The sequence below is a fragment of the Pelophylax lessonae genome (assembly GCF_965119305.1).
Source record: "Pelophylax lessonae genome assembly, chromosome: 3".
Taxonomy (NCBI): domain Eukaryota; kingdom Metazoa; phylum Chordata; class Amphibia; order Anura; family Ranidae; genus Pelophylax; species Pelophylax lessonae.
Window position 1 is genome coordinate 574,779,345 of NC_138770.1, and position 25,514 is coordinate 574,804,858.

Genomic DNA, 25,514 nt, shown 5'->3' on the forward strand with positions numbered 1-25,514 from the left:
GAAGTCTGCGTCTGTCAATGAGCGACAGAGAAATAAGCTTTTCAAGTCACATTGTATTGCTCATTTGTTCAAGCCACATTTTGTGTGTAGGTGGTTCAGGTGAGATCCAATGTACTAGTAAGAGTCTACTTGCCTGAAATAAGGCTCTTGCCACCGACTCTTTCAGATATCTGTCCTGAGTAACCGTGTCAAGTATACCCAGTATACACTGTTTTGGATCGAACAAGACATTTAAGGCTGTATTAACCATGGTTATTACTGTAGACTGGGGATCACTAAATGGCGAACCGCGGGCCAAATGCGGACCACGTCACGTTTCCCACTGGAACGCCATGGTACCGTTATTTAGCAGCCTTTTCTTCCCCTGCCGTCGCTCTGTAATCCATTCCTCACAGAGCAGACAGCAGGAGACAGGAAAGTTCTGGATGGAGGGCGGAGCTGCCCGAGTTTAACAAGTAGACTGCTAGGATGAAGGGCGGTCCTAGCAACCAATCACGATCTTGCAACACCCCCTTCCATCCAGATATGCTGTGTCTGTACCTCCCTCCAACCGTCAAAATGTGTAAGCAAGGTAAGACAGTGAGGGAGGGGGTGAAGTCACAGGGAGTGAAGACACTAGTTTGAAAAGTTGGAAATGAGGAATGTGTGTGTTGAGGACAGTGAAATGGGACAGCTGAGGACTGTGATGTGTGTGTGTTGAGGACAGTGAAGTGGGAGAGCTGAGGACTGTGATGTGCGTGTGTTGAGGACATTACAGTGGAGGACAGAGGACTGTAATTTGGGGAGGGGGTTAGGACATTAAAGTGGGGGGCTTGGGACTGTGATGTGTGTATGTGTGTGTGTGGGGGAGGGCTGAGGACATTCAAGTGGGGAGGCTGAGGACTGTGACGTGCTGTGGACATCATAGTGGGGGGGGGGGGGCTAAGGACATTCAAGTGGGGCCCTAAGGACTGTGATGTGGGGGGGGGGCTAAGGACATTCAAGTGGGGCCCTAAGGACTGTGATGTGGGGGGGGGGGGGGCTGAGGAAATTAAAGTGGGGGACAGAGGACTGTAATGTGTGTGTTGGGGGGGGGGAGGGGACAATAAATTGGAAAATTGGGGGAGGCTGAGGACTGTAATGTGTGGGGGTGGGGACATTAAATTGGGGGAGGCTGAGGACTGTAATGTGTGTGTAGGGGGGGGGGGGGTCTGATGATTGTAATGTGGAGCGAGCTGAGAACATTAATGAGGGGGATTGAGGACTGTAATGTGTGTGTGTGTGTGTGTCATTAAATTGGGGGAGGCTGAGGACTGTAATGTGTGTGTGTGTGTCATTAAATTGGGGGAGGCTGAGGACTGTAATGTGGGTGGGCTAAGAAATGTAATGTGGGGGACAATAAGCACAGTAATGTGAAAGGGGCTGAGGACAGTAATGCGGGCTAGCTGATGATATGGGCAGAAGGTAGTACTGTCAGGGGGGGTTAATGACAAGGAAGTGTGAGAACATTACTTTGAAAGGAGTGGAGGGGGGTGATGTAAAGGGGGACCTGAGGACACTCATCAAGAGGGGATCTTGATGTGAAGGCAGTGGGGACTGAGGGATTCAGATCTGTGCATGTGGCGCACACATTGTGGGCTGAACTACCCGCGAGAAACAGAGAAAAGTCCTTGACCTTTTTTATCCAGAATCGCGCAGAACCAAGCCGCATGGATGCCTGTTTGGCACATGCGAAAAGACGCCACGGGTTCCGACATGATATTCGGACCTCTGCTAGAAGAAAATTTTACTGGCCGGACCTCGGTAAATTTTAATTTATTACTCCTGCTATAGACCAATATCGATGCATCTCCACATCAGGTGGATCAGATCACCAGTCTCCCCCTCACATTTACAACACGATGCATGAGGCCGTATACCCATGGAATAAAGTTTGAGTGGAGTGTAATGAACTCTGAGAAGGACATATACCGTATTTATCGGCGTATAACATGCACTTTTTCCTCCTAAAAATGGAGGAAAAAGCAGCAGTGCGTGTTATACGCCGATATTAAAAAAAAAAAAACGGCCAGGAAGCATCGCCGAGAACAGAAGGGGCGGGCCGGGCCGAGGAGAAGGAAGGACTAGCTGTCATTAGAGCAGAAGGGGGCGGGCCGAGCCGAAGAGAAAACGAGCGAGCGCAGTCATCGGAAGTCCCGCCTTGACAGACGTCACACGTCTCGGCAGAGGAGGCGGGACTTCCGATGACTGCGATCGCTCGTTCTCCCTTCTCCTCGGCTCGGCCCGCCCCCTTCTGCTCTTACGGTATGACAGCTCGTCCTTCCTTCTCGGCTCGGCCCGCCCCCTTCTGCTCTTACGGTATGACAGCTCGTCCTTCCTTCTCGGCTCGGCCCGCCCCCTTCTGCTCTTACGGTATGACAGCTCGTCCTTCCTTCTCGGCTCGGCCCGCCCCCTTCTGCTCTTACGGTATGACAGCTCGTCCTTCCTTCTCGGCCCGGCCCGGCCCTTCTGCTCTGCATATTTGGACATTGCGCTTGCTAGGCTGCATGTATGGACACTTGGTGGGCTGCATGTATGGACACTGCTGGTGGGCTGCATGTATGGACACTGCTGGTGGGCTGCATGTATGGACACTGCTGGTGGGCTGCATGTATTGAGGCTGGATATATGGACACTGCTGGTGGGCTGCATTTATGGACACTGCTGGTGGGCTGCATTTATGGACACTGCTGGTGGGCTGCATTTATGGACACTGCTGGTGGGCTGCATTTATGGACACTGCTGGTGGGCTGCATTTATGGACACTGCTGATGAGGATGCATTCATGGGCACTGGTGATGTCATTTGATTTAAAAAAAAAAAAAATGTTCTGAGTTCAAAGCTGTTTATATTAAATTTAAGCTTTTTTCCTGAAATTTCTCTCCAAATATTGGGGTGCGTGTTATACGCCGGCGCGTGTTATACGCCGATAAATACGGTAGTTGGGATACACTTTGTGAGCATAACCTAACTGCCTCCTCCCACTGTTCCCCCGTAATTTCTCCTACGTCCTTTGCCCATTTGTCACACGCATTATTGAGAACTCTTGTCTGCAATTGGGTAAAAGATAAAAGTTTGCCATCAGTAAAAATGTGATGGATGTGTGTCACCCCCAAGGCTCACCAAATGGCAAAACATTGTAGTTTGAGGAGCTCCGAGTAAGTATGGTTATTCCATAGCCGACTGTATTTAGTATAGCCAGTCACCTTTTGTAATTGCTTGGTTTTATCCCGTATTTTTTGAATGCTTACCAAACAACTGCGCCTCCAGACCCCCCTTTAGAGTGGTTGGCCCACTATACTGAAGCATAACACGTAATGCTGAGTTTAACGGTGCATCAGCTAACCCGCCCCCAAGATGCTGCAGCTGAGAAGCTATGTAATACAGCCAAGGATTTGGGAGGGCAAGCCCCTCCCCCATCCTTGGATTTTTGAAGTTGTTCTAATTTAACCCTCGCCACCCCTCCCTTCCATTTCAGATCCCTGAAGATGGAATTGACCATTTGGAATATTTTTAATGGTATTACCACTGGGGAGTTATGTAGGTGATAAAGCAGCTGTGGCATCAAAATAATTTTGACTAAATTTGTTCGCCCAGCAACAGAGAGCCACAACCTCCTCCAGATCTTAACCCTATCTTTAAATTTCACCAGCAACGGAAGAACAATAAGTCTGCGGAAGTCCAGCGGTACTGGCGAAATCACCACCCCAAATACTTAAACAAGGTCACAACCAGTACAGGGAAGAAGTTGCTCGCTAGCGGGGTCACCACCCGGTCTAATGGCAACAGGGCAGATTTGGTCCAAATGAATTGTTAGCCCTGAGTACTGCCCAAAGTCTGTGATAGTGGCCATGGTTTCTTTCAGGGATGAGTCAGAATCCCCCAGTAGCAAGAGCATATCATCCGCATACAGTAGGATTTTCTCCTGTACATTGCCATAGTCGAACCCTACTATTCGGTCATTATTTCGTATACAGACAGCTAACAGTTCAATCGCTAAGGCTAATAAGAGTGGGGAGAGGGGGCAACCCTGTCTAGTACACCTCTCCAGACGGAAACCATTTGACCGCCTCCCTCCCTAATAGACACCCGGGGGTCACTATATAACAGGCGTATCCAAGATATAAATGTGGGGCCGAACCCAAATCTCAGTAGTACTGCCCACAGGTATTCCCACTCAACACTGTCAAATGCCGTGTTGGCATCTACAGACAGGAGAATTCTCTGTCCCTCATTATCCGCTGGGGTCTGCATATTAACATATAGCCTCCGCAGGTTGACAGCTGTAGATTTATTGGGCATAAAGCCCGCCTGATCGTCATGTATGATATCACTAACGACCTTAAAGCGGAGTTCCGAGCACAAAATCGATCTTTTTTTTTTTTGTGCCCGTCCGCTTGTTCTCCTTCACCTGAAAAGGAATTGGATAGTTAGGTTTTTTTTTTTTTACTCACCTTGTAATTGGAGATCGAATATACTCACCTATTCTTCACTTCCTCCCTCTGCGCCGCGGCTCCGCCGTCACTTCCTGGCTTGCAATGATTCCTGGGAGCTGAACGTCATCGCTCCCAGGAATCAATGCGACGGCACCGGCCCCGCTCGTCACTTCCGGGGCGACGCCGCATTCCCTGCTAAACAGCTTCTGGGCATGCCCAGAAGCTGTGGAGGAATGCGGCGCCGCACCGGAAGTGACGAGAGGGGCCGGTGCAGGCACATTCTGGGAGAAGAGGACGCGGAAGAAGACGCAGAAGAGGATCGCGCCGGCTTCAGCTGCCCACAAGAGAGATGGCAACGCTGTGGAAGAAATTTTATAAGTAAGTATTTCTTCTTGCAGGTAAGTGCGAACCGGGACAGATCAGAGGCTAGCCATTGTGGAATGTACTAGACCTGACTGTCCCGGGGGTATGTTCACTGAAAATTTTTTTCTGTGCCCGGAACTCCGCTTTAAGCAATTCCAGTTATAAATCCGAATGTTTCTTTGTCCCCCCAAGTTGGAGTATGGCTATTCCCTTTAACCTATGTTTTTTGGACACTCATCTTCCAAATGCTGGCTGAGGCCCCTATGTGAGGTAATTTGGAATCAACAAGTCTATGCTCTAGGAAAATGGCGTTCGGAAAATGGTTAAGCTAAAGTTTAATAAAAAAAAAAAAAATGGTCTAAATGTGAGTTTTGGGGTCTTTTGGACCCCAGATCTCTCAATAAAGAGGACCTGTCATGTATATTTCTATTACAGGGGATGTTTACATTCCTTGTAATAGGAATACAAATGATTTAAAAAAAGGGAAAGTGTAAAACTAAAAAGTAAAATAAATAGAAAAAAAAAAAAATGTAAAGTGCCCCATCCCTCTGAGCTCACGAGCAGAAGTGAACGCATACACAATTCTCGCACGCACATGTAAACCGTGTTCAAAGCACACAGGTATCGCCGCAATTGTTAAAGTGAGAGAAATAATTCTAGCACAAGACCTCCTCTAACTCTAAACAGGTAAGCTGTAAACTTTTTTAGAGCGCCACCTATGTAGATTTTTAAGTACTGTAGTTTGTCGCCATTCCACGAGCATGCGCAATTTTAAAGCATGAAATGTTAGGTATCTATTTACTTGGCGTAACATTGTTTTTCACATTATACAAAACAATTGGGGCAACTACTTTTTTTTTTTTTTAATTCAATAAAGTGTATTTTTTCCCAAAAAACTCTGTTTGAAAGACCACCGTGCAATTACAGTGTGACATAAAATATTATTAATATTAATGACCGCCATTTTATTCTCCAGGGCCTCTGCTAAAACAGATTATATATAATGTTTGGGGGATTCTGAATAATTTTTTTAGAATGTGGATAACACAGCTGAGGATCATCTTAAAAAGATCCAACATTTTGAAGCTTAATGCTTCTTTTTTCTTGTTTAGTAAAAAAAATAAAAATAATAATAATTCATTAAAAAAAAAAAAAACAACACTTACTTGGGATGTTGCTATGATGGTATGTACAATGGTTGTGCTGTAAAAATGGAACAAGTGTGTGCAAAAAATCATGAGGACTTAGCAGCACAAGTTCTTTTAGGACATCTAAAAATGATACAGAAGTAACCAGTTACAATTCTGTAAAAATTGCACACAATTACAATCAATGTCAAAATAGGACGAGCCTTTAAAAAGTTTCTGCACTTTTTTTTTTTTTTTAACTCTAAATATAAAAAAAAGCGTGGAAACTTTTTAAAGACCGCCTCGTAGAAAGCAACAGACAAAAGGCAGTTACCATTTCATAAGATCAGTGATAAACGCACAAAAACATACCATTAAATGCCTGGGTGAATTCTCATACATGCAAATAATCACTTTACCTGCTTAAAAGCACATGGGAGCTTTGCACGTGAACATACATACAGTATCTCATAAAAGTGAGTACACCCCACAAATTTTTGTAAATATTTTATTATATCTTTTCATGTGACAACACTGAAGAAATGACACTTTGCTACAATGTAAAGTAGTGAGTGTACAGCTTGTATAACAGTATAAATTTGCTGTCCCCTCAAAATAACAACACACAGCCATTAATGTCTAAACCGCTGGCAACAAAAGTGAGTACACCCCTTAGTGACAATGTCCAAATTGGGCCCAATCAGCCATTTTCCCTCCCCGGTGTCATGTGACTCGTTAGCGTTACAAGGTCTTAGGTGTGAATGGGGAGCAGGTGCATTAAATTTGGTATTATCGCTCTCATCGTCTCATACTGGTCACTGGAAGTTCAACATGGCACCTCATAGCAAAGAACTCTGAGGATCTGAAAAAAAGAATTGTTGCTCTACATAAAGATGGCCTAAGCTATAAGAAGATTGCCAAGAACCTGAAACTAAGCTGCAGCATGGTGGCCAAGACCATACAGCGGTTTACAAGGACAGGTTCCACTCAGAACAGGCTTCGCCATAGTCGACCAAAGAAGTAAGGAGCATGTGCTCAGCGTCATATCCAGAGGTTGTCTTTGGGAAATAGACGTATGAGTGCTGCCAGCATTGCTGCAGAGGTTGAAGGGGTGGGGGGTCAGCCTGTAAGTGCTCAGACCAGTGTTTCTCAACCTTTTATCAATTGATGCACCCTTTAAAATTATAGACAATTTCAAGGCACCCTTTAAAATTATGGACAGTCTTGGGGCACCCCATTCTAAAATGTAAAAAAAATTCTCATAGTTTAACATAATGCAGCAACATCCACACGTAGGACACCCAACGTTTGAGGTGATTTATTCTTCCAATGCAAATACAATTTTGCACACTGGTACTGACTAGTATTCCAATGTTTCTCTTATCCCTCAATTTATCTCCATCTATCAGCTAATGTGCCCCAAGTGCTGAGGGAGAGGGGCAGAGGAGGGTCAAACAAGGATGCTGTGGAGGCAACAGACATCCTCCTTATCAACTGATGATCTCATTGATTGTTAGGATACCCGTGCCTAAAAAGTCGTAATAGTGCATAGTGAAAACCAGTGGCTTTGTGTAACTAAAAAGCAGGCTTCATCCATCTACTGGCCGTTATACAGTGTATGATTAATTTTTAGTCATTTTGCCAAGGCACCCCTGAAGAAACCCCAAGGCACCCCAGTGTGCCTGGGCACCCTGGTTTAAAAACGCTGGCTCAAACCATACTGCGCACACTGTATCAAATTGGTCTGCATGGCTGTCATCCCAGAAGGAAGCCTCTTCTAAAGAGGGTGTACAAGAAAGCCCGCTGAAGACAAGCAGGCTAAGGACATGGATTACTGGAACCATGTCCTGTGGTCTGACGAGATTAAGATAAACTTATTTGGTTTAGATGGTGTCAAGAGTGTGTGGTGGCAACCAGGTGAGGAGTACAAAGACAAGTGGTGGGATTGTCATGGACTGGGGCTGCATGAGTGCTGTCGGCACTGGGGAGCTACAGTTCATTGGAGGAACCATGAATGCCAACATGTACTGTGACATACTGAAGCAGATGATCATGCCAACATGATAATGACCTCAAACACACCTCCAAGACAACCATTGCATTGCTAAAGAAGCTGAGGGTAAAGTTGATGGACTGGCCAAGCATGTCGCCAGACCTAAACCCTACTGAGCATCTGTGGGGCATTCTCAAACAGAAGGTGGAGGAGCGCAAGGTCTCCAACATCCACCAGCTCCGTGATGTCGTCATGGAGGAGTGGAAGAGAACTCCAGTGGCAACCTTTGATGTTCTGGTGAACTCCATGCCCAAGAGGGTTAAGGCATTTCTGGAAAATAATGGTGGCCACACAAAATATTGACACTTTGGGATCAATTTGGACATTTTGACAGCAAATTTACACTGTTATACAAGCTGAACACTCACTACTTTGCATTGTAGCAAAGTGTCATTTCTTCAGTGTTGTTACATGAAAGATATAATAAAATATGAACAAAAATGGGAGGGCTATACTTTTAGTGAGATACTGTATGAGTATATAAACAGGGATTTAACAGGGCTACCAACAAAAACCACAGTGAGCAACACTGGCCCCTAACCACTGATCACTATCAATTTACTGAACACACTCTAAACATCTGACCCAATTTCCATGGTATTACAGACTTTGCAATCACTGATATATTATTTAGATAAGTCAAACCTGCCAAAGCCACAAGACACTTACATTTCCTATGATGAAACATTAACTACATTTCTTTTCAGCTGACAGGAAGTTTTAACAGGGGCCATCTCTTTTGGACATCAAAACCCTTTAAAAATAAATCATATGAACTATAATGTTAAATTAATTTTTGCTGCGCAAAAAATGTCCAGTGAACATTAAAAACATTACAAAATGAGACAAATGTATGATTTATTCAGGGAATAAGGAGGTCTTCAGCTTTGTGATCTATGGTCAAATGCCACTTCCCTCTGGGTCTAATCTTGTGATTAGTTTACATTTTGTAATTGATCATCATAAAGAGATGGTTTACCTATGCAGGCATTTCGCAGTTCTGGAGGACTGTAGGAATTTAACAAGGTTAAGAGTTTGTGAGCAAATTCAATTCGTTCCTGCCACTGAATTAGGGCCTGCTTTACATCTGTAAAAACAAAAGAAATCAGAATTTGTGAATGAAATACAAACAAGCAGGAAGTGCTCACCGTGATATCTGCAGCTTCACATACACTATACATATTCTGTTTGGAACAATATCCTCCCACACAACATATAAAGTTCAGAAGAGTCCTGTCCCACCTTTTCTCTGTAGATAAGGGCGTGTGGACTTGAGGACAGACAGGAATATGGACAAAAGCTCCACTAAGTCTCCAGTCACATGGCAGGCTGTAGCTTCATGGTACATCATATGCAAAGTGTTAAAAGACTGTGAATACAAAATAGTTCTAGTTACATACTTCATCATTACAAATGGTAGCATTTACAGAAGGAAAACAAAGTATGGAGTGTTTATTGTTCTGCTGACAAATAGAGGTGCACCGAATGGAAATTTTGGTGCCGAAACAGAGAATGCAGGATGCGCTTGGCCAGAAACCGAAAATGACAGTTTTTAAAAATATTTATATTTTTATATATAATTGTATAAAAAAAATGTATATCATGCATTTAAATGATTATATTATATCTTCCATATTTTTGCTTATGGTGCTTTTCCACTGCATGGAACTGAACGGTTCGGTACCATGCAGTGGAAAACCAAACCGAGCCAAGCAGGGCTGAGTGGAGCCGAGCCGGTACTTGCAGTGGAAAAGTGCCATTATATACACTGCTCAAAAATATTAAAGGAACATTTTGAAAACACATGAGATCTCAACGGGGAAAAATCTCATGCTGGATATCTATACTGATATGGAGTAGGTAATGTGTTAGGAATAAAAGAATGCCACATCATTTGATGGAAATGAAAATTATCAACCGACAGAGGGCTGAATTCAGACACCCCAAAAATCAAAGAGAAAAAATGATTCAGCAGGCTAGTCCATTTTGCTGAAATTTCAATGTAGCAACTCAAAATGGTACTCCGTAGTGTGTATGCCCGCACGTGCTTGTATGCATGCCTGACAACGTCAGGGCATGCTTCCAATGAGACAAAGGTTGGTGTCCAGGGGTATTTCCTCTCAGATCTGGACCAAAGCATCACTGAGCTCCTGAACAGACTAAGGTGCATCCTGGCGGCGTTGGTTGGACCGAAAGAGAATGTCCCAAGGGTGTTCTATTGGATTTAAGTTGGATGAGCGTGGGGGCCATTCATTGGTATCAATTCCTAAATCCTGCACTGGCTGCATACTTTTGCCACGAGGCCGAGTATTGTCGTGCACCACGAGGAACCCAGGACAACACTGCACCAGCGTAGGGTCGGACAATGGGTTCAAGGATTTCATCCCGATACCTAATGGCAGTCAGGTTGTTATTGTCTATCCTGTAGAGGTCTGTGCGTCTCTCTATGGATATGCCTCCTCAGACTATCACTGACCCACCACCAAAACAGTCATTGCGAACGATGTTACAGGCAGCATAACATTCTCTACGGCTTCTCCAGACCCTTTCAGGTCAGTCACATGTACTCAAGTTGAACCTGCTTTTACCTGTGAAAAGCACAGGTTGCCAGTGGCGAACCTGCAAATTCTGGTGTTCAATGACAAAGTCTAATCGAGCTCCACAGTACCGGGACATGAGCACAGGGCCCACTAGAGCAGTGGTCCTCAACCCTGGCCTACAGGGCCCACTAACAGGCCAGGTTTGCAAGATAACTGAAATACATCCCAGGTGATATAATTTGCTGCTCAGTGATTGCAGTACCCTAGTCTGCATCTCCCCAAGGTAATACTTAAAACCTGGCCTGTTAGTGGGCCCTGTAGGCCAGGGTTGAGGACTACTGCACTAGAGGACGTTGGGCCCTCAGGCCACCCTTATGAAGTCGGTTTCTAAATGTTTGGTCTGAGATATTCACACCAGTGACCTGCTGGAGGTCGTTTTGTAGGGCTCTGGCAGTGCTCATCCTGTTCCTCCTTGCACAAAAGGGGCAGATATGGGACCTGCCGATGGGTTAAGGACCATCTTTGACCCTGTTCAGCTCTCCTAGAGTAATTGCCTGTCTTCTGGAATCTCCTTCATGCTCTTGAGACTGTGGTGGGAGACACAGCAAACCTTCTGGCAAAGCACATATTGATGTGCCGTCCTGGAGGAGTTGGAATGCCTGTGCAACCTCTACAGGGTCCAGGTATCGCCTCATGCTACCAGTAGTGACACTGACCCTAGCCAAATGCAAAACTAGAGAAAAACCGTCAGAAGAGAAGAGAAAATTTTTTATTTTTGACTTACCGTAAAAGCTATTTCTCCAATGTTCATTGACATACACAGCTTCTGATATTCATACCCATTGGGTTATACTGCCCCCTACACTAGTACACTAGGCAGAAAATAATTCTGGCTACACCTATGGGCAGTCCCAGCGGGTATATACTCCCTCTCTCTGCTATAGCCACTCAGTTTTGTTACAAGCAGAGAATTATAACTCCACAGGGGGGTGGGTGCAGTGCCTCTCAATGAACATGAATAGATTTTACGGTAAGTCATAAATCCCATTTTCTCATTGATGGACACAGCTCCTGATATTCATAACCATTGGGATCTCCCAAGGAAGCAGTGTTAAACATGAGGTGTTGGAACGACAAAAAAAATTCCCAAGGCTAAACATTAGCCAACAGGAACTTAACCAAACAACTGGAGCCCGCCTGAAAAAAAAAAAAAAACACCCTCAAAAGGGGATCAGCTCCTCTTAAACAGCAGCCTGCAAAACCTTGCGGGCAAAAGAAGCATCTGCAGATGCCAACACATCCACTTTATAAAACTTTGTAAAAGTGTGCACCGACGACCAAGTGGCCGCCTTGCTGACGCAAAGCCCAGGAGGCACTAAGCGCCCTAGTAGAATGCGCCTTCACAGGGAAAGGGGGAACCTGACCCCTAATTGAATAGGCCTGAACCACCATCTCTCTGATTCATCTGGAAATGGTCGAAGAGGAAGCAGAAAACCCTTACTGAGGTCCATCCATGAGCACAGAGAGAGACTGACTTCTTGAAAGACTCCGCAGCTGTCAGGTACACCCTAACTGCACTGCCTGGACCACATCCAAGGCATGCAAGGCAATTTCCTTTGGATGTTTAGACGTGGGACACAGGGAAGGCAATGGAATGTCTTCATTCAAATGAAAATCAGAGACAAATCTTTGGAAGGAACGATAGAGGCGAAGAACCCTCTTATCCCTGTGAATCACCAGATAAGTTGGACAGGATAACGCTGCCAATCCTGAAACCCTACACGCAGAGGCGATAGCCGGCAAAAAGGCCACCTTCTAGGACAGCGTAAGCAGGGGAATTTCCCGAATATTTTCAAAGGAAGGCTTCTGTAGCGCTGAAAGCAGTAAATTAAGATCCCAAGGCGGCAACGGAGCCCGCACTGGAGGAACCAAATGTCAGACACCCTGAAGAAAAGTAGGCACCAGGAAGTGCATAGCCAAAGGTTGTTGGAAGACGATCATCAAAGCCGACACCTGGCCCTTGATGGTACTCAAGGCCAATTTATGTTCAACCCCCCCGTTGAAGGGAGGTCAGGATCCGAGCCACCGAGAAGGAGCAAGGAAGAACCCGAAGAGACTTTCACCACGCAATGTATGTCTTCCAAGTACAATAGATCTTTCTAGAGGTAGATTTCCTAGCTTTCAACAGTGTAGGATTCACAGACTCAAATAAATCCTTATATATCCTTCAGGGTATCAGGACAATATCCCCCCGGACAATATCCCCCCGGAAAACATCCCCCTGGACATAATCCCCCAGGGACAACATCTCCCGGGCGATATCCCCCGGGACAATATCCCCCCAGAACACATCCCCCTGGACATAGGGTTAGAGGGGGGATATTGTCCAGGGAGGATATTGTCCGGGGGATGCTGTCCAGGGGGGATATTGTCCGGGTGATATTATCCGGGGGGATATTGTCCTAGAATCATTCTTCAGCCCCTGGCATTCAACAGCCAAGTCGTCAAAGCCAGTGACTGTAAAGAAGGATGGAAGATCGGTTCTTGGGACAGCAGATCCTCCCTGAGAGGAAACGGCCAAGTAACATCGGCGACCAGCCGCACCAGATCAGCGTACCAAGCCCGGCGAGGCCAATCCGGACCAACTTCTGCCTCGATCAGGCGTAGAATTCTTGGCAGAAGCTTGGGAGGATGGAAGGTGTAAATCAGACGATACTGACCCAACAGGGCCATTAGCGCGTCTGTGGCCTCCGCCAGATGATCTCGACCGAGCCACAAACCTCTGCACCTTTCTGTTGAGCCGAGACACCAACAGCTTCCACCTCGGGGGGTGCCCCACCGGGGAGACAGCTGATGGGATGCTCCGGATGAAGGGACCACTCCCCGTGGTCCAAAGCCTGCTGACTGAGGTAATCTGCCTGCAAATTTTCCACCTCAGGAATGTGTACAGCAGAGAGGGCTGGAACGAACCATTCTGCCCACCTTAGAATGCTGGCTAACTCCAGATCCATTAGGACACTTCTTGTGCCCCCTTGGTGATTGACATAAGCCAAGGCCATTGCACTGTTCGATTGAATGCGCACAGGACAACCCTGAAGATGATCCGTCCAATGATTCAGACACAGTCTGATTGCTCGGAGTTCCAGGACATTGATCGGTAGTCTGGACTCTTCCAGCGTCCAGATCCCCTGAACAGAATGCTTGCCAAAGACGCTTCCCCAGCCGGACAGGCTGACATCCGTGGTGACCACTGTCCAATAAAAAGGGAGGAAGGAATCTCCCAGGCAAAGCCCCGGAGAACGAAGCCACCATATCAGGGACTCCTTCGTGCCGGATCTGATTGCCCAGAGACTACGGAGTCCTGTCCCATTTGGTCAGAATTTTGCTTTGTAGGGACCTCATATGGAACTGTGCAAACAGAACTGCCTCAAAAGTAGACACCATCAGGCCCCAGCAACCGCATGCAAGTCTGGAGGGATGACCATTTGTTTGACAGCAGGAGGCGAATTGCAGCCTGCAATTTCTGGAGTTTGTCCAGAGGAAGGAACACTCTGGCTAAGGCCGAGTCCAGAGTCAAGCCAAGATAGTCCAGCTTTGTGGACAGAACCAGAGCAGGCTTCTGAAAATTCAGAATCCAGCAGAGTTTGTATTGTGATCTCCAGGTTCTCCACAAGAGCAGAGGGAGAGTCCGCTTGCAGAAAGAGATCATCCAAGTAGCCCAGTACCGCGACCCCCCATTGGCGTAGCAAAGCTAGCACCAGGGCTAATACTTTTGTGAAGACCCGAGGAGCAGAAGGGAGACCAAAGGGTAACGCCACAAACTGATAATGCTCCTCTCCCACAGCAAAGCAGGGAAACGCTGGTGACTGGCACATATTGGAATGTGAAGGTAGGCATCCTTGATAAAGGTGAGGAAAGCCCCCTGATGCAGGGATTCCACCCACCGTTCGAATGGACTCCATTCTGAAATTCTGTACCCGCACAAAGCAGTTTAGCACCTTGAGGTCCAGGACTGGATGCACTTTGCCTTTCTTCCTGGGAACAGGTTTGAGTAAAAACCTTGAAAACATTCCGAGGTCGAAACCGGGACAAACCGGCCCTTGAAGGAACAGGTCTTGTACCGCCTCAAAACAGGCCCTGTAAGCGGTCTGGGGACAGGCGAAAGTTGGAAGTAAAACACCTTTCCGGGGGACAAGAGCGAAACTAGATCTTGTAGCTCGACCAAATTACTTTGTGGACCCACTTGTCTTGCACTAGGGAAGTTCACAGGTCAGGAAACCAGCGAAGACGCCCCCCTAACCTCGATACGAGTGAGGGCGCACCTTCATGCAGAAGGAGCCTTGTCCCCTGGGTCTGGAGAAGCCCAATCTTGGCTTTCCAGAGCAGGTTTGTTTGGATCTTCCAGAAGAGGCCCTGAAAGGCTTCGAGCCCTTGCAGTCGACCCTAAATGGACAAAAAAACGTCTTATGAGCTGAGAAAGAAGGCCCATGTCTCTGACTAGGTTCCTTGCCCTTAGTAGCCTGCAGAAGAAAAGTACTTTTCCCCCTGTGAGACCTTTAACGATGTCAGCCAGGGTAGCTCCAAACAGGCGATCTCCTTGAAAAGGAAGACCAGTCAAGGCCTTTTCTGAAGCCTGATCTGCAGACCAGCACTTGAGACAAAATACACACTAAAGGACCACAGCCAAAACAGAGAGGCGAGCCGCATCCAAAGAGGCATCACAGATAAACTGCAGCCCCTGGACAAGCTGGTCTGAAACACTAGAAAAGGGACAGTGCACAGGTTTCATTCCATTGCATTTGCATCCCATGCTTGGGACCGGCAGCACGAGGACTGTTATAGTGTAGATTTTCCAGTGTCCCGATGGTCAACCTCCTGCAGGGAGTTTTTGATTAATAGCGCTTGGACTTTTTTTTGGACCAGCTGGTCTGCCATCTTAGCAAAGGCAGGGAGTAGCTGTTTACCCTCCAGGTCATGGTGTAAAAGCTTAGCCCACTCATTGCCGAACCAGCCAGAGTGTACATTAGGCCTGCGGAATATAATCGCCGAACCGATGCATCGCGATGCGACCCTTCGCGATTCTGCATCGATTCGGGGCGACTGCAAAATCGCTTTGCTAATGACGTCAGTTCCAGGGGCGGGGCTTGATGAGAATGGCGACGGCCGGGCTTGTGCAACACGGAGCTCCACGCGGGAGAGGAGGAGAGCGGAGCTATCAGTGCTCTGGTCCCAGGAGGGTTCGGGGCAGCCGCAGCCTTCACAGCCGGAGATGTGACGGTGGAGGATGAGGAGGCCTCGTCCGAGCCGGAGGAGAAGCGTCAGAGCCAGGTGAGGGGGCGGACAGGGGAAGCACACTGAGGGAGAGGGGGAGCCGGACTATCCGGCATGGTCACAGCACCTGAGATTCTCCATGGCGGGTACCCCAAACCTTGCCAAATTCTATGTTAAATTTGTGTGTATGCATAAGTAGGAAAAGGAAAACTAGGTCGGCTCTGAAAAAGGGACACAATCACAGTTGCTACTGCTCTGTCCACTTTTCCTATGTCACTTGTCATAGGACAGACATTTGGACCATTGGCCACTGATAATTGATAGGGATTGCAAGCTTATCTGCTCATTGTATTGGTTGTCCATTTAAAGCTACCTTCTGTATTAAAATACCATTGTGAGAATAGGGTAGAGCTATCATATCAAAATGTGAAAGCCACGTGTTTATGTTAATATTACAGTCATAACCTAAAAAATATGGACTCAATGAAAGTACGATGGATTCCCTTTAAAAGCACACAATACTTCTTACAAAATAATTTCATTATTTTTCATTTCTTGTGCTTTCCTTGCAAACAGATAAACAGTAAAATATCAGTACTAGACCAAATATAACCAAGAAAGATGATTTCTAGGAATAATCTTCCGGCTTCCCAGCACATTGTGTACAGGGAGAATTTATCAAGAAAATATTGTGACTGTGTCACTGAGTTTAGAGTTAGTACACATAAAAGTGCCAGGTATGACAGTTTTCAGAGTTTTATGGATCCATAATCCCTATTTGAAGGAGCCTCATCAGTCTATCCCTGAGGAGACCAACATCCAATGCCATGTATATAATATATATATATAACATCCCTGATATCCCTGAGGAGACCTCCATACACCAGTGGTGTATGGAGGTCTCCTCAGGGATATCCAGGATATAATATATACATGGCGGTGTACGGGGGTCTCTTCAGGGATGTGATATATATACATGGCGGTGTATGGAGGTCTCCTCAGGGATGCGATATATATACATGGCGGTGTATGGGGGTCTCCTCAGGGATGTGATATATACATGGCGTTCTCCTCAGGGAAGTGATATATACATGGTGGTGTAACACCACCATGTATATATCACATCCCCGAAGAGACCCCCATAAACCCGCCATGTATACATCACATCCCTGAGGAGACTCCCATACACCGCCATATATATTTTACATCCCTGAGGAGACCCCCATATACCCCCATGTATATATCACATCCTGGATATCCCTGAGGAGACCTCCATACACCACCATGTATTTATCACATCCCTGAGGAGACCTCCTATATGTTTGCAGTGCACTATGCAGGGCTTGCAGGCCATGCCAGGGTCCAGGGAAATGTCCTTTAAAAGCAAATGAAAATAAAAATGATTCTTTATTTTGTGACTGCCTGTTTTTTGTTTTTTTTTTAATAAAGTTTTGAAAACCATTGGGCAGTGGGCTGGGCATGGGAATTGGGCAGTAATCGTGATGCATCGTGATGCATCGCGATGCATCGCAGAATCGAATCGTGACCCTAATAATCGTAATCAAATCGAATCGTGAGGTAAGTGAAGATGCGCAGCCCTAGTTTACATAGTGCGGGCCACAGCCTCTGCCTTCTGGTCAGCCGGATCCTTAAAGTCTGGGGACTCTGCAACCAGAATCATGGTTGCCTTTTTTAATCTGGAAACTGGGGGGTCCACCACCGGTGGCACAGTCCACTTCTTAAGAAGGGACTCCTCATAGGGGTAATGCCTAGTAAAGCACTTGGGGACCCCATGGGGACGCTTTGATCGTCCCCACTTCTTAGCGACAATTCTGTCAAAATAGGCAGGGAAAAGGATACACCTTTGCTTCTTTGGATGGCTTGTGAGTGCCAAAGGGCACCTGGGCCTCCATCGCAGCTTCAGCTGCGTCCTCCATCTTCAGGGTCTCACGCACAGATACAATCAGTGCATCCACCAGTGCCTTTTTGTGTGCGGTCCCAGACGTGGAGGAATCATGCTCATTATGAGAGGATTCCAGGCACGTAGTTGTAGAAGCAGCAGGGTGACCCACGTCCACGGAGGCCGAATCACATTCAAGATCGGCTGAAACAGATGAGGCAGGGGAAGGCGGGGGGGGGACGTTTTTTGCTAGCCCGTTCCCTGCAAGCCACCATCACCCAGGACACAAGGGACTTCAGGACCGCCGTCAGTGCATGGATGGATGGATGGATGGGACCCGGGGGGCCCTGCAGTCACAGAGAGAGGGGATCAGGTGGGGAAATGTGCTCCAAAGACTTCATGAGTCAACATGGGGGACCCCTCAAAAGGTGAAAAAAAAACTGCTAAGGGACAACCCCCACCCTCCAGGGGGACAGCTACTCATCATACCAGGAACTGGGTGGGCCCTGCTCCGGACAGAACCCCTTTCCATCGAAATGGGGGGGGGGGGGGGTGTCGGCAAGGAGGAAAGCTGCGACTCGGGCCAAGACCCGGTCGTATGCGACCTCGCGAGGTGTTTAACTCGCAGGCCTGCCCCTGTCCCCGTCTAGATTATCCAGTCCATCGCCCAGTCCGGCAGTTGCTTGTAGATCTCACAGGAAAAATCCAGGAGAAACAATTTATCTTAAAATAAAAAAATTGCCCTGAACAGAGATCCCAGCAAGGAACTAGGTCCTTACTCCTGACTAGGCAAAAAAAAGGGAGAGGGAGTATACCCCTTGGGACTGCCCATAGGCGTAGCCAGATTCCTTTTCTGCCTAGTGTCCTACTCCTGCTCGTCAATGAAGGAAAGAGAAATTAAATAAAAGTTGTTTTGACGGCTTGCTATTTTAAGCCTATACTTAGTTTTACAGTTTGTGCACTAAGAGCCTATTCACACCACTCAGTTGCGGCACTGCAGTGCCATTCATTGTCAGCAACCCACTTCCAAAATGCATGTGTGTTGCACGTTGCCCTGTGCCATGCAGCACTAGGTTTATGTGCATTACTCTGCAGTGCAGCCCAATTATACTGAATGGGCTGTTTTATGTACAGTATTGCCAGCATGCATGCTGCAGCGCAAATGGGTTCTAAATGTAAAAAAGACAATTGTTAACATTTAAAACATAAAAAATATATGAAATATAATAACCACCAAAAACATTGCATCTGCATTTCTAGGAAAACAAATGACTCACCTCAGTCATTAAGATCAATCCTCTGTTGAATACAACAAGAAGTCGGTCTTCATCGGACTCCAACAATATTCTAAAGGCACTGCAAAACAGGTAAAGCCATGCCAGGTCACTTAAGGGTCGTACACACTATGAGAATATTGGAATAATAATCGCCTGTGTTTTTTTGCATGCTAGTCTCACATCTAAAATGAGGTTACTCAATTTATGGAAATACAGAATACACCTTCGGAAGTGATGTAATGTATTGTATTGTTTTTTTGGACGAATACTGTAATACTGCTTAAACAAAAAATTATACGTGCTGGTATCGTACGAAAACATTTTTTAGGTTTGTCCCTAAAATATTTTGGTTGAACTGTCGTGATCACATCTGGAAAGGTGCGTAGGAACGATCAGATTATTGTACAATCCCTTTTAAAGCATTATTTTTCGTACACTTTTGTGATGGTGTGTATTGGCTTTACAGATAGGTTTCTTCTAGACCTAATTTACCCATGTATTCCTCCCATTTATAGGATTTACAATATTACAGTTCAAAGTTGATTCCAAGAAAATAAACTCTTAGTTTATAAAAAGTGAGAAAATAACTTCATCTATTGGGCTCTATTCTACTGCAGTGACCTATGTTTTACAGCACTGAAGAACACAGGTCACTGGAAGGATACAAAGTCAAAATCCCATGACTTTTCCAGGAATTTCGTGTGTCCTGCTCACACCACAACCCTGGTGTTATGTGCAGTGCGTATGCATTTTAACACAATACAAATCTATTGAAAGAAAAAAAAAATCTATATATATACTTTAATTTGTTTCTTACAGGCACCAGCAGAAATCTAATGTGCTTAAAAACGCACATCAACTCACATATACATTTATACTAACGCAATCAATGCATAACCAGTTTTTGAGAATTGTAATGCACGTTTATGTGTGACTGGCCCTTATTCTCAGTTTGATTAGTCATCGTGGATGTGTACTTCGGCTGCAATTTTGTTACAGTTCTATAAAAGATCTTTTTTGTTTCAGATTTTTTTAAATGGCCCATACAATTTTGTAAAAAGCAGCACACTGCAAGTGCACAGCACCACCTCCTGGACACTTTGATAAGACCTCTAAGACAACCATTGTCCATAATGCATCTGAGAAAAAAAATAAATAAAAAATCTAACTCCACAGAAGGCAAGCCCTCTCAAAATCGCATGCGATTTCCCCCACTGCTCCTTTGTGCATGTGTGTATAGAAAAGGGAAAAGTGCCATCTAGTGGGCAGTTTAAAATATGTTAGATCTCACAGTCCATATCTGGCCACATGCAAAATAACCTACATAGGTGTCCTAGTCTGCCGGTGACAGCAAATCGGGGCCACTGAATGTGTTTACAGGACTGGAGAAGTTCCGGGATCCCATGGGTATAGGATGGTATAGGGCAGAAGTGATGTCAACTTGGGGGCAGACCAACTCTACATCTCCAGCCCTGTTAGTTCTAACATTTTAAACTGCCCATTAGATGGCGCTTTTCCCTTTCTATACATGCACACACAGGAGCAGTGGGGGAAATTGCATGCGATTAGGACAAGAATCACATTGCATTCCTGTTCAAATCACATGCGATTTTTTGCAGTGCAATTTGTGCCCATTAATTTTGTATGGATGCAAATCGCACCACAAAGTTTTAGTTTTGGTATCGGGAGCAATTTGACGAGTGCTGATACTCGTGCAAATGCGTGGCATCTGCACCAATACTGGTATCAATGCATCTCTAATAATATAACTTACTATCTTTTTACTAATGCTAGCAGCAGCAGGATGAAGATAGTCAATGTTGATTGAGTTTCAGTTTTAAAAAATGTAATGCATTTTATTTATCTAAAAATATTTTTTAAAACAGTCAAAAGGACACAAAAAATAATTTTCTCCTCCTCTAGGACACCAAATAGGAGTATGTCAGAGACTGACACTTTAAAAGGTTGCTATGTGAAATGTATTACCTACATTCATTTACAGGTTCTGCACGTATGAGTGTTATTGCACTGATCGGTAAGGTCACACGCGCATCTAGCTTTAAGGCAAACTTGTACTTGGAGTTTGCAAGGCAAAGTAACAGATTTACGAAAAACGGGTACGTCGTGTACTGCTAATCAGGAGGGAAAGGTTAAAATGAACTTGTTTTACCCTATGTTGCCAAAGCACAGGTTCACGTTAAATTACCTAATCAACACCAAAACTACAAGAAACTGTCACATGAAGAACCACAGCAAGAGCCACTCACATTGCATCAGGAAAATATTAGGATATCAACAATGTTATTGTGCATCCAATAACACTGATAATATTGTTCACTGTATCTTACCTTATTAAAGTTGTCCAGCAGGAGCGGCCATCTAAACAACGCAAGTAACAGCTTATCGTAGTTTTCTTAAACTGTTTGATATCTTCTAGCTCCTCCTCTCTCATGTCTGGTCTCTGAGCTACAAAGAGCTGCATGAGATTAAACAGCTCTTCTACAGCCTGCACAAGCAAACACAATATTCAATTGCAAACCTTACTTTACATTTTGTCTATGATTGCAAAAAATGAACGCTTAACCTCCATGCAAACAACTGTTTTCTATAAGCTCAAAAAAACACTGGATGAAAAAAGCGGATTATAGCATTTTTTTTGTGCCAATTTGTAGTAGCATTTTAGTAGCTTTTAGAAGCGTTTAGGAGAGCTAGCATTTTCACAGTACATGAAGAAAAAGAAAAAAATGTAAAAAGAATTTAGCAGCATTTAGCGTTTTCTTTCGGTTGGGAAAAAACTCCCAAAAAACTATTTTTTTTTCTTCCCCTAAATATTGAAGCTTGAAAAACGCTTATAGCATAAAATAGTGTGCTTGGACTCATAGGTTAATACTATTAGCTTCTGGGAGCAGAAAAAATTTTCATAATAGCTTCTAGGAGCATAAAGAAATGTAGTGTGCATGAAGCCTTTGGTCACATTAAATGCAGCTTTGAAATTGTGCGACTGTCTAAAACACTTTCAAAGCCGCATGTACAGTGCCTTGCGAACGTATTCGGCCCCCTTGAACTTTACGACCTTTTGCCACATTTCAGGCTTCAAACATAAAGAAATAAAACTGTAATTTTTTGTGAAGAATCAACAACAAGTGGGACACAACCATGAAGTGGAATATTGGATATTTCAAACTTTGTTAACAAATAAAAAACTGAAAAATTGAGCGTGCAAAATTATTCAGCCCCTTTACTTTACTTTCAGTGCAGCAAACTCTCTCCAGAAGTTCAGTGAGGATCTCTGAATGATCCAATGTTGACCTAAATGACTAATGATAAATAGAATCCACCTGTGTGCAATAAAGTCTCTGTATAAATGCACCTGCACTGCAAATCTACGAAGACCTGGCCGTCCCTCTAAACATTCAGCTCATACAAGGAGAAGACTGATCAGAGATGCAGCCAAGAGGCCCATGATCACTCTGGATGAACTGCAGAGATCTACAGCTGAGGTGGGAGACTCTGTCCATAGGACAACAATCAGTCGTATACTGCACAAATCTGGCCTTTATGGAAGAGTGGCAAGAAGAAAGCCATTTCTTAAAGATATCCATAAAAAGTGTAGTTTAAAGTTTGCCACACGCCACCTGGGAGACACACCAAACATGTGGAAGAAGGTGCTCTGGTCAGATGAAACCAAAATCGAACTTTTTGGCAACAATGCAAAAGGTTATGTTTGGCGTAAAAGCAACACAGCTCATCACCCTGAACACACCATCCCCACTGTCAAACATGGTGGTGGCAGCATCATGGTTTGGGCCTGCTTTTCTTCAGCAGGGACAGGGAAGATGGTTAAAATTGATGGGAAGATGGATGGAGCCAAATACAGGACCATTCTGGAAGAAAACCTGATGGAGTCTGCAAAAGACCTGAGCCTGGGACGGAGATTTGTCTTCCAACAAGACAATGATCCAAAACAAAGCAAAATCTACAATGGAATGGTTCACAAAAACATATCCAAGTGTTAGAATGGCCAAGTCAAAGTCCAGACCTGAATCCAATCGAGAATCTGTGGAAAGAATTGAAAACTGCTGTTCACAAACGCTCTCCCATCCAACCTCACTGAACTCAAGCTATTTTGAAAGGAGGAATGGGCAAAAATTTCAGTCTCTCGATGTGCAAAACTGATAGAGACATACCCCAAGCGACTTACAGCTGTAATCGCAGCAAAAGGTGGCGCTACAAAGTATCAACTTAAGGGGGCTGAATAATTTTGCACGCCCAATTTTTCTGTTTTTTTTTTTTTTTGTTAAAAAAGTTTGAAATATCCAATAAATTTTGTTCCACTTCATGATTGTGTCCCACTTGTTGATTCTTCACAAAAAATTACAGTTTTATATCTTTAGGTTTGAAGCCTGAAATGTGGCAAAAGGTCGCAAAGTTCAAGGGGGCCGAATACTTTCGCAAGGCACTGTAAGTGCAACTTCAGGAGAGACTTTGAAGACATCTTTGAGGCTTCATGCACAGATGTGTATGTAAGTCGCACCCGAAATCGCCAAAAGTAGAGCAGCAACTACTTTTTGAAATCGATGCCGCACCGCAAAGTCGGTGTCACACAGATTTGAACTGTGCCATTGCTGACAATAGGGCATGTCTTGGCATGCGATTTGACCTGTGAAATCGCATGACAAGTCACTCCAATGTGAATGAGGGCTAAAACCAAAATGAAAGTTCCATATAAATCAACAAATAAATTGTCGCAAAGAAGCGGGGTCCACAAAGTCACTACAACACCAAATGGGTGTGATATAGAAGGGGGGGGGGGGGAAAACAATTTAAAAATAGTTCATCTGAATGCTGCTCACTATAGCGGCTGCAGGTGGAAGAGGTAGAAGCAACTCTGGAGATGAAAAGGAGAGAAAACACAAACACAGCGCCTTCTAATTGCGGCAGGAAACAAATTTAATATCAAATGTAAAAAACTTACTCACAAGGGTAAGCTGTTTTAAAAGCGAAAAGATAAATGTAAACGTCTGTGCATCTGAGTCCTGGGGATCCTGGTTTGCTGTGTCCACGCTGGCTGCCGCGGTAAGGGGATTCCTGGGAGGGCTCCAGGAATGCACAGACGTTTACATTTATCTTACAAGCTTTTAAACAAGCTTAGCCTTGTGAGATAAGGCTCGTACCCACTTGACAAAAATCGGACTAAATATCCTCCGATTTTTCTCTCTCTTGCTCAGCAGTCACAACCGTTTTTAGTTGACAGTGCATAATGTTCGCGAAATTTCTCGTCCGATTTTATTTATTTTTTTTGGGACGTTTGTACCTAGACTTCCGGGTCGTTAGCAACTTCAGATCATGCGCGGTCTTTCATATCCGATTTTTCGTGGACGTACTACATACACATTAAACGAAAATTGGTTGTGCTGGGGACGGATGATAAAAATTTTTGGTGTTTGTTCCTGTCGTTTTTTTCGTTAAAAACGTCAGCATCGGCTGCTGAATGTTGTGTACACACTAGCCGAAAATCGTACGATTTTACCTCGGATGGGAATTTTCAGCAGGTTTTCTACTAGTGTGTACCCCACTTAAGTTTTTTACATTGGATATTAAATTTGTTTCCTGCTGCACTTAGGAGGCGCTGGGTTTTTCTCTCCTTTCCATATAAATCAGCTAAAGTGATTTCAGATGCATCAAAATAAAAGGCCTCAAAAGAATTAAAGTTTGTTTCCTTTAAAAAGCATCCACCACGAGTATGAGTGAATATGCAAGCATATTGCAGGGAAAGGCTGTTTGTCTCTGAGTGGAAGTAGTGGACTCTCTTCAGAAATCTGATACACCTTATTAAAGCTCTTCACTCAGCTAAGAAAAAAAAACTCTGGAAACCCAAAGGGTTCCACCATTGTTCATAATAGATAACAAGTGCTTAATGTGACCCTGTCATGAAAGAAGTTGACATGGTTATCCTTCTAAAAAGTCTTGCTTTCTAGTTTTTGAGTTTGGACTCAATGTTTTTTAAGTCACAGACCTGAAACAGGTATGATATATGTCAGAAAATATCAGCATTTCTTAAAATGGAGCTCCATCCAAAAGTGGAAGCTACACTGTAAAGCCTCCCTCTCCCCTTCCCCAACATTTTTATTGGGGGGTACCTGGTTTGGACAGACACCTGCTCCCAACATCAAAGCGGAAATTCTTCTCTCCCCTTCCCTCCACGCAGTCATCTGGGAGATCTCACAGGTCCTAGAAGACCTCAGGACCATTCACAACGCGCAGCGGGTTGAAGCCGCAAGCTGTCACAGTCAGGTGTCCACAGTTGAGATGCTGGGGCCAGGGACAGGACCACTCTGGTGAGCACATCGCTGGATCCTGGGACAGGTGAGCGACTAATTAAAAGTCACCAGCTAGTTTTTGTAGCTACTGACTTAATAAACACAAAACATGACCCGAGTTCCACTTTAAAGTGCCTCTGTCATGAAAAAAGTGTAGGGGCAGCAACTGCTGACCACCTTTTGAAAATGCTAGTTGTCTGGTTGTACCT

The 25,514-nt window shown here is 44.9% G+C and overlaps 1 protein-coding gene across 1 annotated transcript in view; it reads right to left on the reverse strand.

The window, feature by feature from the left end:
- The window catches only part of USP34 (ubiquitin specific peptidase 34), a 600,284-nt gene that overhangs the window by 55,527 nt on the left and 519,243 nt on the right, over window positions 1-25,514 (reverse strand). The window contains exons 67-71 of the mRNA XM_082250967.1: window positions 21,334-21,491; window positions 18,986-19,064; window positions 9,240-9,366; window positions 8,977-9,084; window positions 5,984-6,088 (exon numbers count right to left, since the gene is read on the reverse strand). Coding sequence (XP_082107093.1) covers window positions 5,984-6,088; window positions 8,977-9,084; window positions 9,240-9,366; window positions 18,986-19,064; window positions 21,334-21,491 — 577 coding nt within the window. The remainder of the gene's footprint in view (window positions 1-5,983; window positions 6,089-8,976; window positions 9,085-9,239; window positions 9,367-18,985; window positions 19,065-21,333; window positions 21,492-25,514) is intronic.